The sequence below is a fragment of the Oenanthe melanoleuca genome, chromosome 2 (genome assembly GCF_029582105.1).
Source record: "Oenanthe melanoleuca isolate GR-GAL-2019-014 chromosome 2, OMel1.0, whole genome shotgun sequence".
NCBI lineage: Eukaryota > Metazoa > Chordata > Aves > Passeriformes > Muscicapidae > Oenanthe > Oenanthe melanoleuca.
Window position 1 is genome coordinate 70,083,396 of NC_079335.1, and position 14,452 is coordinate 70,097,847.

At 36.6% G+C, this 14,452-nt stretch overlaps 1 protein-coding gene across 7 annotated transcripts in view; it reads right to left on the reverse strand.

Annotated features, from left to right (window-relative positions):
• SEMA5A (semaphorin 5A) overlaps positions 1 to 14,452 on the reverse strand; it is a 356,553-nt gene that overhangs the window by 118,718 nt on the left and 223,383 nt on the right. For all 7 annotated transcript variants that reach the window (XM_056483463.1, XM_056483464.1, XM_056483466.1 and 4 more), the window contains 2 exons: positions 4,564 to 4,849; positions 1,218 to 1,353 (listed from right to left, as the gene is read on the reverse strand). In XM_056483463.1, the coding sequence (XP_056339438.1) occupies positions 1,218 to 1,353; positions 4,564 to 4,849 (422 nt within the window). The remainder of the gene's footprint in view (positions 1 to 1,217; positions 1,354 to 4,563; positions 4,850 to 14,452) is intronic.

Consider the following 14,452-nt stretch of genomic DNA (forward strand, 5'->3'; position numbering starts at 1 on the left):
ACTTAGTCAGAATGGTGGTAAGATTTTTACAAACAAGCATTTTTTCAGGCTTTCTCCTTCAAAAATTTAGCCTCTCTTAGACCCTCTTCCTGTCACTATTTTGACAGTACAAGTATTTCTAGAGCAAGTGAAAAGCTGTATACAAATACAGCCTGCTTCTGCAGGCTTCTGGTGTACTTAGAGTCTTGTCACTTGGCTGATGACAAACATACTACTTAGGAAAGGTAACATGGCTCTAGCCTGCAACCTGTGCCTTATTTTCCTTCATTTGCATAGATCAGGAAGTAATTAAAAGTACCTACAATTCCCAATGAGTTATTCTTTTTCGTGCTAGCAAAGATCTTATGACTCTTACAAGATAGGGAAGGCTGTCCCAGGAGCAGAAGTGAACTTGTGAAATGGCATTGAGATTAAGGGAGGGTGAAAGGTGGGTAGAAGTGACTACACTTAAATACCTTAATGAAAAGTTATTGCTGTTAATTGCTATATTAATGCTGCTTTTCCTTCCACCTCCCTTGCAAGAAGCACACTCATTAAAATTGCCCTAGTAGGAGTGGTGGCTATGCAAAAGATGGAAATAATGTATATGTGCTTACTGAAATACCTCTTTTTGTGAAGTTCCTATAAATGACCCACCTTGGACTAACTGGTTTTACACTGACAGCCAGATGCAGATTATTACACCCTCTCAGGCCAACAAGCTCAAATGAGGGGCAGAAGGCATCACAAATTCTCTTAATCTGACTCTTCAAGGAGTCTGGACCACCTTCCACATGAAAATATATAAAATCCTGACCAATCCTCCTTTACCACCTCCCTCTCACTTTCTTTTTTTCTGCCAGACCCTGTTCCATTTTTCAAGTCCTAATAGCACAAAAACAATGTAAAAGAGAATAGCAGTTTGATCATACTTCAGACAGGAGTTAATGTCACCTTGACAGATAACTATAGTGTTTCATTTTGACAAAAGATTGAAGTCTTTTTTCTTCTATCCTTCAAAGTACATCTGTTTGTCAATCCAAATTATTTTTTGGAAGGATGAAACTAAAATTAAATATGTTGAGATAAGGGGCTTTCCTAAGCACTTTTTTTAATTTAGGTTTTTTTTAAGGTCTCAGGCTACAGCATAGTGCAAAACTGGGTTTATAATTTATGAACCATACAGTACTTTGAGGAAAGCTCACATAAAATATTGTTCTTTTCCCATGTATCCATACCTGAAAATTAGGGTTAGGATTGGGGTATGGAAGCCAAGCAGAGCGAGAGTTCTCTTGGTATTTGAAGGGTCCATTAAAGGCCTGAGTTATGGCACTCAGATTGAAAACACAGACTGCTGAGGCTGCTATGCTGTTCCTGCAAAAGAAATAAATACATTAACCTATGTAATAACATTAAAAAGTCAAATTACTGAAAAATAAATAAGAAAGGCAATAAATCTTCAATCCTTCAAGAAATTAATGAAGTAGATATGATCAGCCAGGAGATGATATCTCAAGATAATGATATATGATGAGCTGATTTAGCATAGCCATTGCATTTAAAATATTTGTCAATATTGTAAGCTTTACCAAGAAGCTGGTGTGGGGAAAAACTCAGAACTTCTTACTTTCTGCTGCTGCTCTAATACCATACTACTAACACCTCTTTTCCAGGTACAGAGTTCCAGATAATATTATTCTCAGGGTTCAATAAAGTTTCTTCCATACAACAAATGACTGCATAACATAAGTAAGGATTTTCAGTATGTGCTACATCTCAAGATCCTACAGAATCCCTGGACAAAACATGTCCACAAAAATCCAGTTTTCTAAGAAATGTTGAACACCAGTAAGAATGCAAGTTGCAGAAATCCATCAAGAGAAAACAACCTGCACTGCTTACAAGATATCATGTTCAAAAAATAAACATCAGCTGGACAAAACATACAATTTCCTGGGTTTGCCTTGCAACTGTGATATACAAGACAATAAAGTAATTCTGCATAGTGTAAAGAATATAATCTAATAACTATGAAAGCTCCTAATATGGAAAGATGCATTGCTATTTTCCTAATTTTTAGATAATGGAATAGATAATGAAGGTGTCAATTTCACAGATTTCCTGTTGGCAGCTGGAACTGCTGGCAAATGTTGCTAGCACATGAATGACACACAGCATTCTTCTCTCTTTTTTTTTTCCCCCTATATTTTTTAAATTTAATCTGGAATTTACACAAGACTTAAGAAAACATTCTGTAGAAATATAATGATGGGGAAAAAAAAAACAACAACTGAAAAAAGAGTTAGGATTCATGGATTAAATACCAGGACAAAGAGCAAATTTGTCTCTCTTATTTCAAAGGAAGCCCAAAATTTGAAGTTCCATGCTTACAATCATCATAGGAGCTGATAAATCCTTGCTTATATCACTACATGCATCTCACCAATGTTATTAATTGTATGAATGTTTTCTTGAATTTCATTAAGTCCTAAAAGAATATAAGATTCATCTTTAAAGATTTTTGGATAGTCTAAAAGAAAAAAAAGGTCAGCTTTTTCATGAAGCAGTGGATGTAGTGGACTTGATAGTCAACCACATATAAAAAGTGCAGGTTTGGCTGTTAGTGAAATGTTTAAATTTTTTCCCTCCACAAGTATATTAAAGTATACTAAAAAAGGCTTTAAGATCCAATAAAGTTATTGTAATTCTGAATATATTGAGACTGAAGAATTATGAATGCCATTAAGTTATATCTGATGGTGTTACATGAACAGAAAGGAATATATTGTTTCCTGTCATAGGAAACCCTTCTGTTTCTCCACTGTCACTTGCAGGCCAGAAAGGTGGATCATATGAGTTCCACAGACTATGAACAGGTAATCAGCATGGGGAAGTAATCCTAACTCTAAAACATTTCAAAAATTTCCAAAACATTTAGTTACAATATTTGATGGCAGGCATTTAAATAGAGCAACCGAAAAATCCTGCCCTCAAACAGTAAGAATTAATTAGTTCCTCCTTGAACAGTCCATCTCTCCTGGACAGTCAGAACATTGGGCCACAGGGGAAGAGGAAAGTAGCAGCAAGGTTTAAAATATTGTTTACTTTCATGTGGCAAGGTAGTCTTAACAATAGCAAGTCCATTTTCAGGAGAGCCAGGAAGCATCAGAAACATCATTCCCCTTCCATGGCCAAAGCCCCATGGATTTCCTAGAGCAGAATCCCTCTGCTCAGGCTTTTCATATCTAGGCTACTTTGACTTCTCAAGAAAGATCTGGTTGAACAGTGCATGTGGATGCCACCTGACAAATACCTGTCTTTAGTATATGAACTAATCAGGAAAAGAGAACAACAAAATTAAAAGTACTGATTGAAACAACAAATTTTCTTATCCCAGTAATCTCAAAGTCTCTGCTATTCTCTTTCCATAAACAGTGCTTAGGTTCCCTACATTACTCTACTGCAGAAACAGGCTGAGCTCATCATCCAATGTCCTGAGTTAGGAATTGCCACAGCCTGGTGCAAGCATCTCATCACTAGTCTTGTTCACAGCCTGAGCTGCCAGCCCAGGGGTGAGCCTGAGTGTGGGAGGTGTCTAAATGAGCTCAAATTCATGCTCACTGTCTAGAATGCATAGGGATTATCATTTGTTTGCATTAATTTGTGAATGTTTCCACCCAGTTAATGGATATTTATAAAAGGTAGTTATCCCTGTGCTCAAGGGTGCACAGGGACCTTTTTTAGGTGCCCAGGGATCTTTTAAAATTCTAGACAAAACTAATTTACACAGCAAGACAGTACAAGAAGGTGAGAGAATTGGAACTCAAAATCAGAAATTATTCCAGTGGTCTGAACATGGGACTGCACAGTGATAACACAGAGGATGCTCTCACTGAGCAGGATTTGAACATCACTTATCATGTTTAAATTAACAGAAGACATTTCTGAGATAAATGTCTCTTCTTTTCTATGGCCATTCAACTTTTTAACATTTAACAAATCTGAATTTTTAAGACCAAATTGAACTTTTTTCTTTTAATTTTACTTTATTGATATAACAGGTTCACTTACAATTAGGTTAAATTCTTGGTTTGACCTTGAAACTCATAAGGATATGTTAGAACTAAATTAAAATAGATAAGAGCACCTCTTGTGCTGTTTTGGGTAAGATGAGTTCTTTGTGACAAGGTCAAGTTTCACCATGTCAAATTCATGATCATGTCACATTACAATTATAAATTATTTATTCCATAAATATGTAATGCATGTATGTATTACAATAGTAAAAATAAAAATTAATTACTTTCTATCAATAAATGAAGAATGTGACAGAATAGTCTTAAACACAACTAGCTCTCTGCAGTAAGGAAATATTAAGAATTCATTCCTTCACTTGTGTTTTCAACAATTCATGTGGGAAACATTTGGAACTGATACTTGTTCACAGAAAAGAGTGGATTGGACAAAACTGTAGTTTGAATTTATGATGTTTACTTGGCATATGCAGAAGAGAGTAGCTCAGAAGTTCTAGGTTTTGCTGTCACAAACAGCAAGAAAATAAAATATACCATTCAGTTTACTTACACATTAGTGGTAAAAATCCCATAGATCAAGTCCAGTTCTGGCAGGAAGAAAGTACTCTGAAGCTCATTGTAGTAAAATGGAATTTCTCCAGGGCGAGAGCAGTTCAGCCGAGCTTTCATGAAGGTAGTCCAGGTGTCCTCCAGCACAAACTTGCCACCAATATCATTTTTGCACACCCGAGCAGCACGAGAGAAAACTGTCTTCCCACAGTCGTGTTCCACTGCGTTTTCCCGGAAGAAGAAGTAGGTAAAGTTCCCAATGTCATAAGATGACACAAAATTTGGTTCTGAAAATAACAGAAGGAAAGATCATTTATTGCCTTCTTGTGATATATGCACTCATACTAACGTGGAGGTTGGATTTATCTTCAAGTATTATATTTAGATAAACAAACTTTTTAATATCCTTCAGGGATATGGCATCATGACATCTGACAGCCAGCTCATGTCCAGCTGGGATTATGAGATACATGATCATGATGTGCTGGGGTTGGCTGGCTGGAGTTAACTTTTTCCTAGTAGCTAGCATGGCACTCTGTTTTGGATTTATGCTGGAAACAGTGCTGGTAATTCAGGGATGTTTGTGTTATTGTTGAGCAGCCCCTACGCAGAGAGTTCTTTCTGACACCACCCCACAGCACAAAAAGCCAGCTCAGTGGGGTCAAGCCACAGCATGTGGCCTGACAGGTTTTGCTCTAGGTGTTCATAGAACATGACTGTGCTGGACAACCTTGGCCCAGCTCACTGTATTCCACCATCAAAAGTGTCTCACAGTTTTCATTCTTCACAGTGAATTCTTACAATGTAATTGCTTTATCTCTGTTTCTGCTTTGCCACCATGCCATTACTCCAGATTGGCAAAATAATGGGTGGTAACTGATGGTGAGTAAAAATGTGCTCAGAAGCTGTAATTAAAAGAAAAGAGAACTACACAAGAATATTTGATGGTAAGATAACTGCATTTTAACCCTATCTTGATTAATGCTTTTGAGAGCGTTACTGATTTCTTTTACCTTTCTTTAAAAAAAAAAATTCTTGAAAACTGATCCAAAAAAAAAAAAAATTTAAAAACCTGATGGTGATAAAGGAGAAATTAGAGAACATGTGAAAAATAATCTGGAAAACAACAGATGTTGATACTTCTTGAAAGAAAAGAAAAAAAAAAGAACAGTGGATACCAAAGACAATAAACAAGTGGTCCATTTCCTGCAAGGATTACCAGAACTGAGGAAAGTCCATGACCTTAGAAGAGGCTGACAAGTTGATAAGTTCTTAAAGGAAAGATAAATTTGATGCACAGATTGGTGAAGAAGATCCCCACTTGTGCAAGGAACCATTTTAAAACACTGATACCTCTGAGAAACAAGAAAACTTTTGTTTCTGATTTCCAAATTTATTCTTAAATGGGATAGCAAATAAACAAAATTGTTTTAAAAAACATCTGTTGTGAAGAAACACTTCAAATAAAATTAATAGGTGAACATTTTTTGACAGCACTATTGTATAGGTTGCTATATATTGTAAAGGATGCTGTAATTCGATGCGAGCATTTTACAGGAGTGTCTCAAACCTATCAGAACTTCAGAGGGGCACTAGAAAGGCAAGGAAGCTGGCACTGCCTCACAGCAAACTGTCCAAACTGTTAGACAACCCTTTTTCAAAGGGAGACCATATCCCAGCTAATGTGGGCTCTTCCATCTCTATCTGCTGTGCTGAGAGTTCCCAGGGCAGGTTTTTGGCAGTGGTTATGAGCTACCTTGGATGTATGAAGCTGAGCAGATCCAATAGTGCTCTCACTCCTCCCTGTAATTTTCACTCTCTATTTCATGAACTGCTTCCTTGAGAGCAGTCTGGAACACACCACATTTTCTCCACATTTGGAGCTGCACAAGTATTTTGCTGGCAGGTCACAACCCAACAGTTTTAGGAACTTGTTGGTGCCCTAAGCCTTCAAAAGTTACATATTATCAGTGCATTTGTGTCCTTAAAAAAAAGGAATAAAAAAGACAAAATAGTTGGACAGGACTTATGGTATCATAACAAAAAAAAATTAAAGTGACAAAGAATTGAACTATTAGTAATGTTAACCCTACTGGAACCTTACATCTTCATTCCACATCTGTGTAAAACTTTCATAACAATAGAGATTTTGCTTCAAAAGCTCCAAAAGCATCAAAAACCTACTGTGCAAATACTCAAAATCAATTTGATCCACCCCTAAAAAACATTTTGCACAAACATTAAAAAAGAAGGTCCTGCCTTACGATCAGGCCTGGAGGCCCACCAATATAAAAAGATCTCTAACAGCATCTCACTGCAGAGTTAAAAAAAAAACTATTGGAAGCACCAGTGTAAAGAATGATGAATTGCAAAAAAAAAAAAAAAAAATTAAAAAAAAAAAAAAAAAAAAAAAAAAAAAACACTTCACAAACTATAGGAGTAAAAATAATATAAAATGCATTCAGAATGTATTCAGGATTCTTGAAAATCCATATCAGCCTTTCAACAGAGAGTATTTTAAAGCTGCACTGATAACCATAACAAATGCATAAAAATGCCTAGTACTCATATTTCATGGTTTCAAAACTAAGAAACAATATATACATCTGCAAACACCTACACTTTATTGATTATGAACTGCTGAAATTGTGACCTGCTGTTGAAACTCGTGAAAACTGCTTTTGTTTGCATTAAACATAACAATCTCAGAGTTACCACAGGGAATTCAGTGGATATGGAAGGATTATCATGTCAGACTTTGTTTATTTCATTCTCTCTTTGGGAAAAATGAACAGGGTCACTTCAAAACTTCAGACAAAAAAGTGTCTTCTCAGCTAGGAAAAGTCAGTTCTTATGTATCCAAATATTGTGCTGTGAACTGCTATTTGTTGACAGGGAGGCTTTACCATGTAAGTTTTTAATGCAGCAAATGAAGTGAATCTCTTGTTTCATGCTGAGTTTGCAAATAGTTCTTGGAAGGGAAAATACATCTCCTTTCTGATTTATCAGATCACAACAAGTGCAAGGATTCTGGTATGTGACATGATACAGTTGGTACGAGAATGTCAACCTGTAATAATGTCACAAGTATTGTATACGGCCTTTATTGGGTTTTTTATATACTCAATTTATGGATGTGTCAGGCTGACTAGACTTTCCCAAATTAAATGGAACTAGTGGAATCAGGAAAGCAAAAAAATGACTTTGTCAATGTGACCCAAAAAGTATCCCCAGTGTACATCACAGAGCACAAGCCAAGCACTGCCCCTGGGCAAATACACTGCTCTGCTATTTTTGAAGTTTGCTCACTCAGCACAAATCCTGGGAATCTCTACCATTTCCTTCATGAAGCAACAGGACTGCCCAACAAGGATGTCTCCCCACAGACTCTTCTAAGTTAATGCAAAAAAAGATAACCATATGAAGCCAAGGCAGTGCTTCAATTGGAAATAATGATTCTTTTTTCTGAAGGTTGGAGACATTTTTTGGGTAGCACAGTCTCTGTTCTTAATGTGAAAGCACTTAACAGGAAGACACAATGATTCCCTTTAGATTATTCTCCCTTTCCACCAGCCAAAGGTGACATGCATAAGCTTATTTCCTGGCCCTTTTTTATTTAGTGGTGTGGATGCAGTCTGAGTGGGTAAAAGGATGAGAGGAACTGTGCAGGAATTTTTCTGTGGATAGAAATAGGAAACAGAAGCCTAAAAGGGCTCTCTGAGACCACCTGAGGTAATCTTGGCCTCTTCTTGCTGTCTGAACTTAGGAACAAGAAAGTTCACTTGTGCTCTTTAATCTATATAACTTCACTTCTGAAGTGATCAAACATGGCTTAATTTACATAGTTAGTGGATGCTACTGCTTCCAGAGTGACAGGAAATGATCTAACTTTCTTTAAGGAGGCAACAGCAATCAACCTTTAGGATTTAAAGGTCCAAAGCCCACTCTAAGCAAGTAAGAGCTGTGATTTCCACTGACCGTCCCTGTGAAATGCGACCACCCACATCTGAAGTGCAAGGCATTCAAAGACCCAATCCAAAGGAAATTAACTCCAGAAATGATAAAAGAAAGCCAACTTTTTTTTTTTATGATTTAGACACAGATCAGATTATATATGCATATATTCACACAAAATAAGACATACAAAGATATATGAATATATAATATATTCAAGACCTTAGGAATCTAGATACTGCTCTAATGTTGAAAGTCTCTCTGGAACTTGTTCACTTTTTCACTGGCCTCACTAGATCAATGAATCACACCATACTGCTGATCTCTAAAGACCCATTTCTTCTCAATAATTGTATTCAGCCAACTACTTAATAGCATTAAATTCCAGAAAGATACATTGGAGGTTTTTTGAATAAACTTCACATTTCAGCTAGAAATGCTCTTCAAAAGTGACACTTAAAGTAGTGGAAAGAATTTCAGATGTGCCAGTCTATATTATTTCCTTTCATCTTATTAACATAATCAACAAAGTTCAGTCGCAAATTCATTTTGCCATCTCTATATATTCATTAAGTATATTCATTTAGTTGTGGCCCTTTGCAGCTCTTGGAAAAAATTTAAAGACCTTGCATTGGGCTGACCAAGACATCATTACTCACAAAGGTTTAGGGAAAAATTTTAATCACAGAGGAAAATTTTCATACAGCATTATAGGTATCAAAAGTAATACATAACTTGTGGTCATCACAGCTATAACCATCCTCAGGAGCTGAACTGTAAAATGTTAAGTCCTGTATGAAACTGCTGGAAATGGTTTATTAATAGTTTTTCTTCCTCTGTGTTTCACAATTATCTGTGATGCATGCTAAAAATGCCAACCTGCCACAGAGTAGCTGGCTACCAATCTATTTTCACTATTTCCTTTGCAATGCCTTAGCTCTTCATGATTTCTTTTACATTCTTTTCCTTTTGCTAAATTGAAAATTTTATAGGTATGGAAGAGCAAGGACAGCAAAATACACTAAAACTGTGTATCCCAGATATTTTTTTCCAATCTCCTTTTGTATTGCTGATAGATTCAGCATAATCATGAAGGTGGATGCACTCATTACTTTTTCACTGATGCACTCTAATAAATTCTGAAATGCAATTATTCCTTTTCTGAAAAATTGTTTTCGAATATGGTATTACAAAATTCCTTCTTTTATTTCCTGTTGTTTATTTCAAATAAATCTCCTTCATTTTCAAGGTAAAGTGTTCTTACATGGCATAATACTTTGCAATTTATTATATCATTCTGCTGATGCAAATTTGCCAGTGGCAAACTTAGTCACAGAAGCCATTCCCTACTCTAACCTAATACTTATTGAAGCCCTTGAAAGTTGCACCTGGAGTTCAGTGGATTTTTTCACCTATATTCACTGGATAGACACCTTGCAAAGCCATGTATGCAGGGGCAGCAGGTCAAGGGTGAAAAACACATAGGGACTTCATTAATTCACTCAAAATCTCTAGAATTTTGAGTGAATTATAGGGATCTATCAGAAGATCCAGAAGTTTGGATGGTTACTTAAAACTGAATCCAGAATTCCACATACAAAGGTTTTTTAGTGTTTTTAAAGGAGATTTTGCCAACCAGCTGTTATGGTATGTCCTGTTTTTGGATACTGGTAAAAATGATGATATACACAAAAGAAAAGACCCAAACTTATGGGCGGAAGAACCAAAAAATGTTATTATTTATCTTCTTGCAAAATAAGCAAAACTGCTAGAATATGCTTTGCATATTTTTCAGCCAGGTCTCTTACCTGAAAGAGTACATTGCACATTCAAGCACACACTGATTTGGAGTTACATGAAATACTACATAATAAAGGTTTGCACTAGGTAACTACAAGGCTTTTCATTAAAAGCCAGAAAAATGAAAGTATAACATTGAATTATTATAGCCATTTCCATTAATCCTTAAAAACAAAACTGAAAGAATTAATTTTATTCTTAGATCATAAATTCTCTCTACACATCATACTAGAAGCAAAAGTTATAATAAAAGCCTGCTAACAAACAATAATAGGCATTGATTCAGAGCTATATTAAACCCTTCTAACCAAATCACCTTTGTCAGAATTTTACCCTTACTATTACTTGTGAAGACTAAAAGTATCTGCTCTGGATTAACAATTTTTATTAGTGTTTTTAAGAAGGTGACCTCAGAAGAACCACTTTAGTAATGTAATAACCAAATGCTTAGGACAGCAAGAGGAAAAATGGTAATATTATGTCTACCAGTAAAGCAGAATAATCCAAACACTCATCTCCTTAGATGGAAAGGCTTCTAATTTGGAAGAGATTTTATTTTATTTTATTTTATTTTATTTTATTTTATTTTATTTTATTTTATTTTATTTTATTTTATTTTATTTCTCCGTCTTATATAGAATTACACTTTAATCATCTATGGTCTGCCCACTGATGAAATGTTTTGACATTTAGAACACAGTTTATTTTTATTTAATATGTTCTAATAGCATTTATCATTGTATGTCTAGATAAAGAAAATAGCTGTAATCATTTCAAGGTAGTTGGAGACCCATGCAACTGTAAGGAAAGCCAGTTGACAAATTATGAAACTAAATGTTGTGTTTCTTTTTGTGATGAAACAGACAGGGATTTCCTTTTGTTTTTTTTTTAATGTTTTGCCCTTTTATTGGCTGAGGGAAGCAAACAGACCTTATGGACTGAGGCCAACTTTCACACTGAGGTATCAGATAACATTTAGTGATTTAAAGAGGTGTATTGAAAGGAAAAATACCTTTACTAACTGTAAATGTTGGACTACAGAAAGGGTTTCTAAGTTTAAACAGTGAAGGGTTTTCCTTGCCAATCTGGACATACTGCAACTGTGGACTGCAAATATAACTATTACATTACTTCTGTTCTCTAGGGAAAACTATGGCAAATTCTGCCCCTGCTGCACTTTGCAGATCAACTCTACAGTGAAGTCTAATTAGAAGCATACCATGTCAACTCCAGATAGGATTTAAACATTGCTACACTGAGAGCTTAAAGACACTGAAACAGACAGCATGCCAGCTTAATGAAAGAATAATTTATTTTTTTATCACTTAATAATGTCCATAGCAGACTGCTAAAACAGATTATTCTTCTTATGAAGCACTACCAGGGAAATTTTAAAACATTCCAGCAACATGCGGCCCTTTACTGCCCTGAGCAGCTGGCTGAAGCTCAGGGTCTTGCTGACTGCTTTGGTCAGGAGAAGAAATCAGTGGGAGAGATGTCTGCTCTAGACATAATCCTCAGTGTGTGCTCTGACACTTCAAATTGTTTCTCTTAAGCACAGAAACACCTGAACTTGATTCAGAGAGCAAAGAGGGTACACAGCAGAACAGGAAACTTTACAGAGTAAATTCCTGCTAAGCAGTCTTTCCATTTTCTTCATTAGTTTGTGCATATATACATATTCATGTGAGTAACTTCAGGCATTACATTTTCCTTTGTGTGGGAAAAGAGAAGGCAAAAATATGACATCATGGGAAGGAGAGTTGGGTTCTCTATTCCACATTTGCAGGCTTACTATCCTGCAGCCAGCTGGGAAGAGAGCTGGTGTGCAGCCCTTGTTAACTCCTCTGGGTGACTGTGCTCCCTTTGAGAACAGTGGCACAAGCACAGAGCACTGACAGGGTTGGCAAGAGGATAACACAGGGTCTGCCTCTCCCTGCATTGTCTCTTGATAAATTCTTTGTGTGCAGCCCAACCCCTGTTGAGCTGAGCTGAGTGCTCAGGTCGTGCCACTACAGTAGCCTGGTGCTTCAGTAACATCTCGTCATGATGAGCAGAATTTCTGCATGGTTACAACTGTGGACAAAAACCTGCTCATTGCCTTTGGGCCAGCTGCATTTGATGCTGTCTACAGGAGCACCAGGAAGACAGAAGTAGCATCAATAAACAGCATCAATTTCTTTTTCTAGAAGCAGAGGGAAGTTCTGAAGTAAAAAAAGAAAAATGTAACTGGTTTATTCAGAGATATTCAAGAGCTAAATAGATTACTACTGTAAATCTTAAAAGAGACTAAGTTCAATAAGTACCACCAGATGCTTCTTTCCTCCATCAGTGAAGATGACATGACTGTGAACACTCTAAAATTCTCAGTTATAGGAAAAACTTTAAGGAAGTGTGGTGCAGGTATCTGTAACTTTTGGTGAACTGTCCTTTCTGCCAAAAAAAATTTTTAAACCAGACAAAATTCAGGGAGTCAAATCCTGAAGCATGTTTTCTAGTACGTGAACAAGCAGCATGCCCAGAGAGACTCAAAAGTGGCTCCACAATTACTAGCTGCAGTCAGAAATAGGGTTTCTGTGTCAGCAGTGTTGCTGGGCTGTCCATCTAGCTGTTTGGATTTGTGCCAGCTCAAAATCTTTGTGCTTCACATTAACTTTCCTTTTCCCCTTCAGTTACATTCTCTCAGCATACTTCTGTAGTTTAATTTAACACATATGCTGAATAATTAATACTTTCAACTGAACTAACCAACTCTTTGTCCTCCCAGATAAGAGTATTGAGTGCATCAAAAAAATGATAACTCAGAAATGAAAGTTCCCTGATTTCTCCATATTCTTCTAATGTTAAGCAGCTGATCAGAATAATGCTCAGTAAATAGCTGCTAATTTATGTACTCACCTGATGTGGATTTCTTCCAGGCCTATGAAGCCCCCAGTGGAAGGCAGAATCTGATAATAAATACACGACTCTGGCTGAACCAGAGCAAATGGGGAACTCGGGCCAACAACGTAAATGTATTTTATTTGTGAAATCTGTGATTCCAGAAGCTGAAATCACATCAGGTGATATGAGATCACACCCAAACCACCTGACACATCAGCTCCACTCTTCCTGTGATTACAGACCTTCTGACAAGGAAGATTAGGAACATGTGATGTGGATTCAGAGCTCTTCAAGTCAAGATCCTGCACCAAAAAGGTGCAGTGAACACCAAGAGCAGACTGCCTAGGCATATAGGCATGTCCTTTTTGTCTGACTGATGGGATTGAAGATCTCCAAATTTGCTCTGCTAGCCACTAAAATCAACGTCTTTATTTTACTGCATAGCAATAAAGCACAGAACAAGATAATCAGCTGTGTTTCAGAGTACAACCATCACCCCCAGACATTATTTGATTTGGTCCGACATGATTCAGAGAACAGAAAATCTAAGAGAGAAAAAACAGAGTACAACCAAGGAAAACTTTGCATTGGAAACACTGACAGACACAGGCATGCACATGAGCACCTCAGATGAGGCTGAATTACAGTAACTGTGAGCTACTGCTGCACAACAGATATTGACTAGGGAGCTTCCAATACAGTTGATGCCTTACTTTTCTTGCAGGATTATTGATCTGTGTTACTTTCTAGGTGAAAACAGCAAAATCTTCCCTTCAATCCACGCACTGAAAAACTAATGCAGTTTCTTGGCACTGAATCATAAAAGCACACAAATTGACATAAAGCAGATGAATCCTCAAGTCAAGCAGATGAATCCCCGAGTCCTAGCTACCCAAGAAAATATTTCCACTTCCTTTAATATAATTACTGGGCTGCTTTCAGTCTTTTATTGGACTTACTTTACCTGGCTCCAATTACAAAACTCATCTTTTTCTTCCTCCCCAAAGATAAAAGCTGCAGTTTCCTGGTAACTTAATTATAAACAGCTTTGAGTCAGAAGAATGAACTCTAACAGGGAATGTATAAGTACATCTGAAGCTTTTAATGGACAAAATGTGAATACAGTGAATATGATTAATTAGAGAAGTCTAGAGGGAATTTTAGTGTGCCTTTGGCATAAAAATATCCAGTTAAGCTTCAAATTCTGTGTGAAGAATTTTTCCCCTTTGACAAAAGCACACAGGTGTGGCACA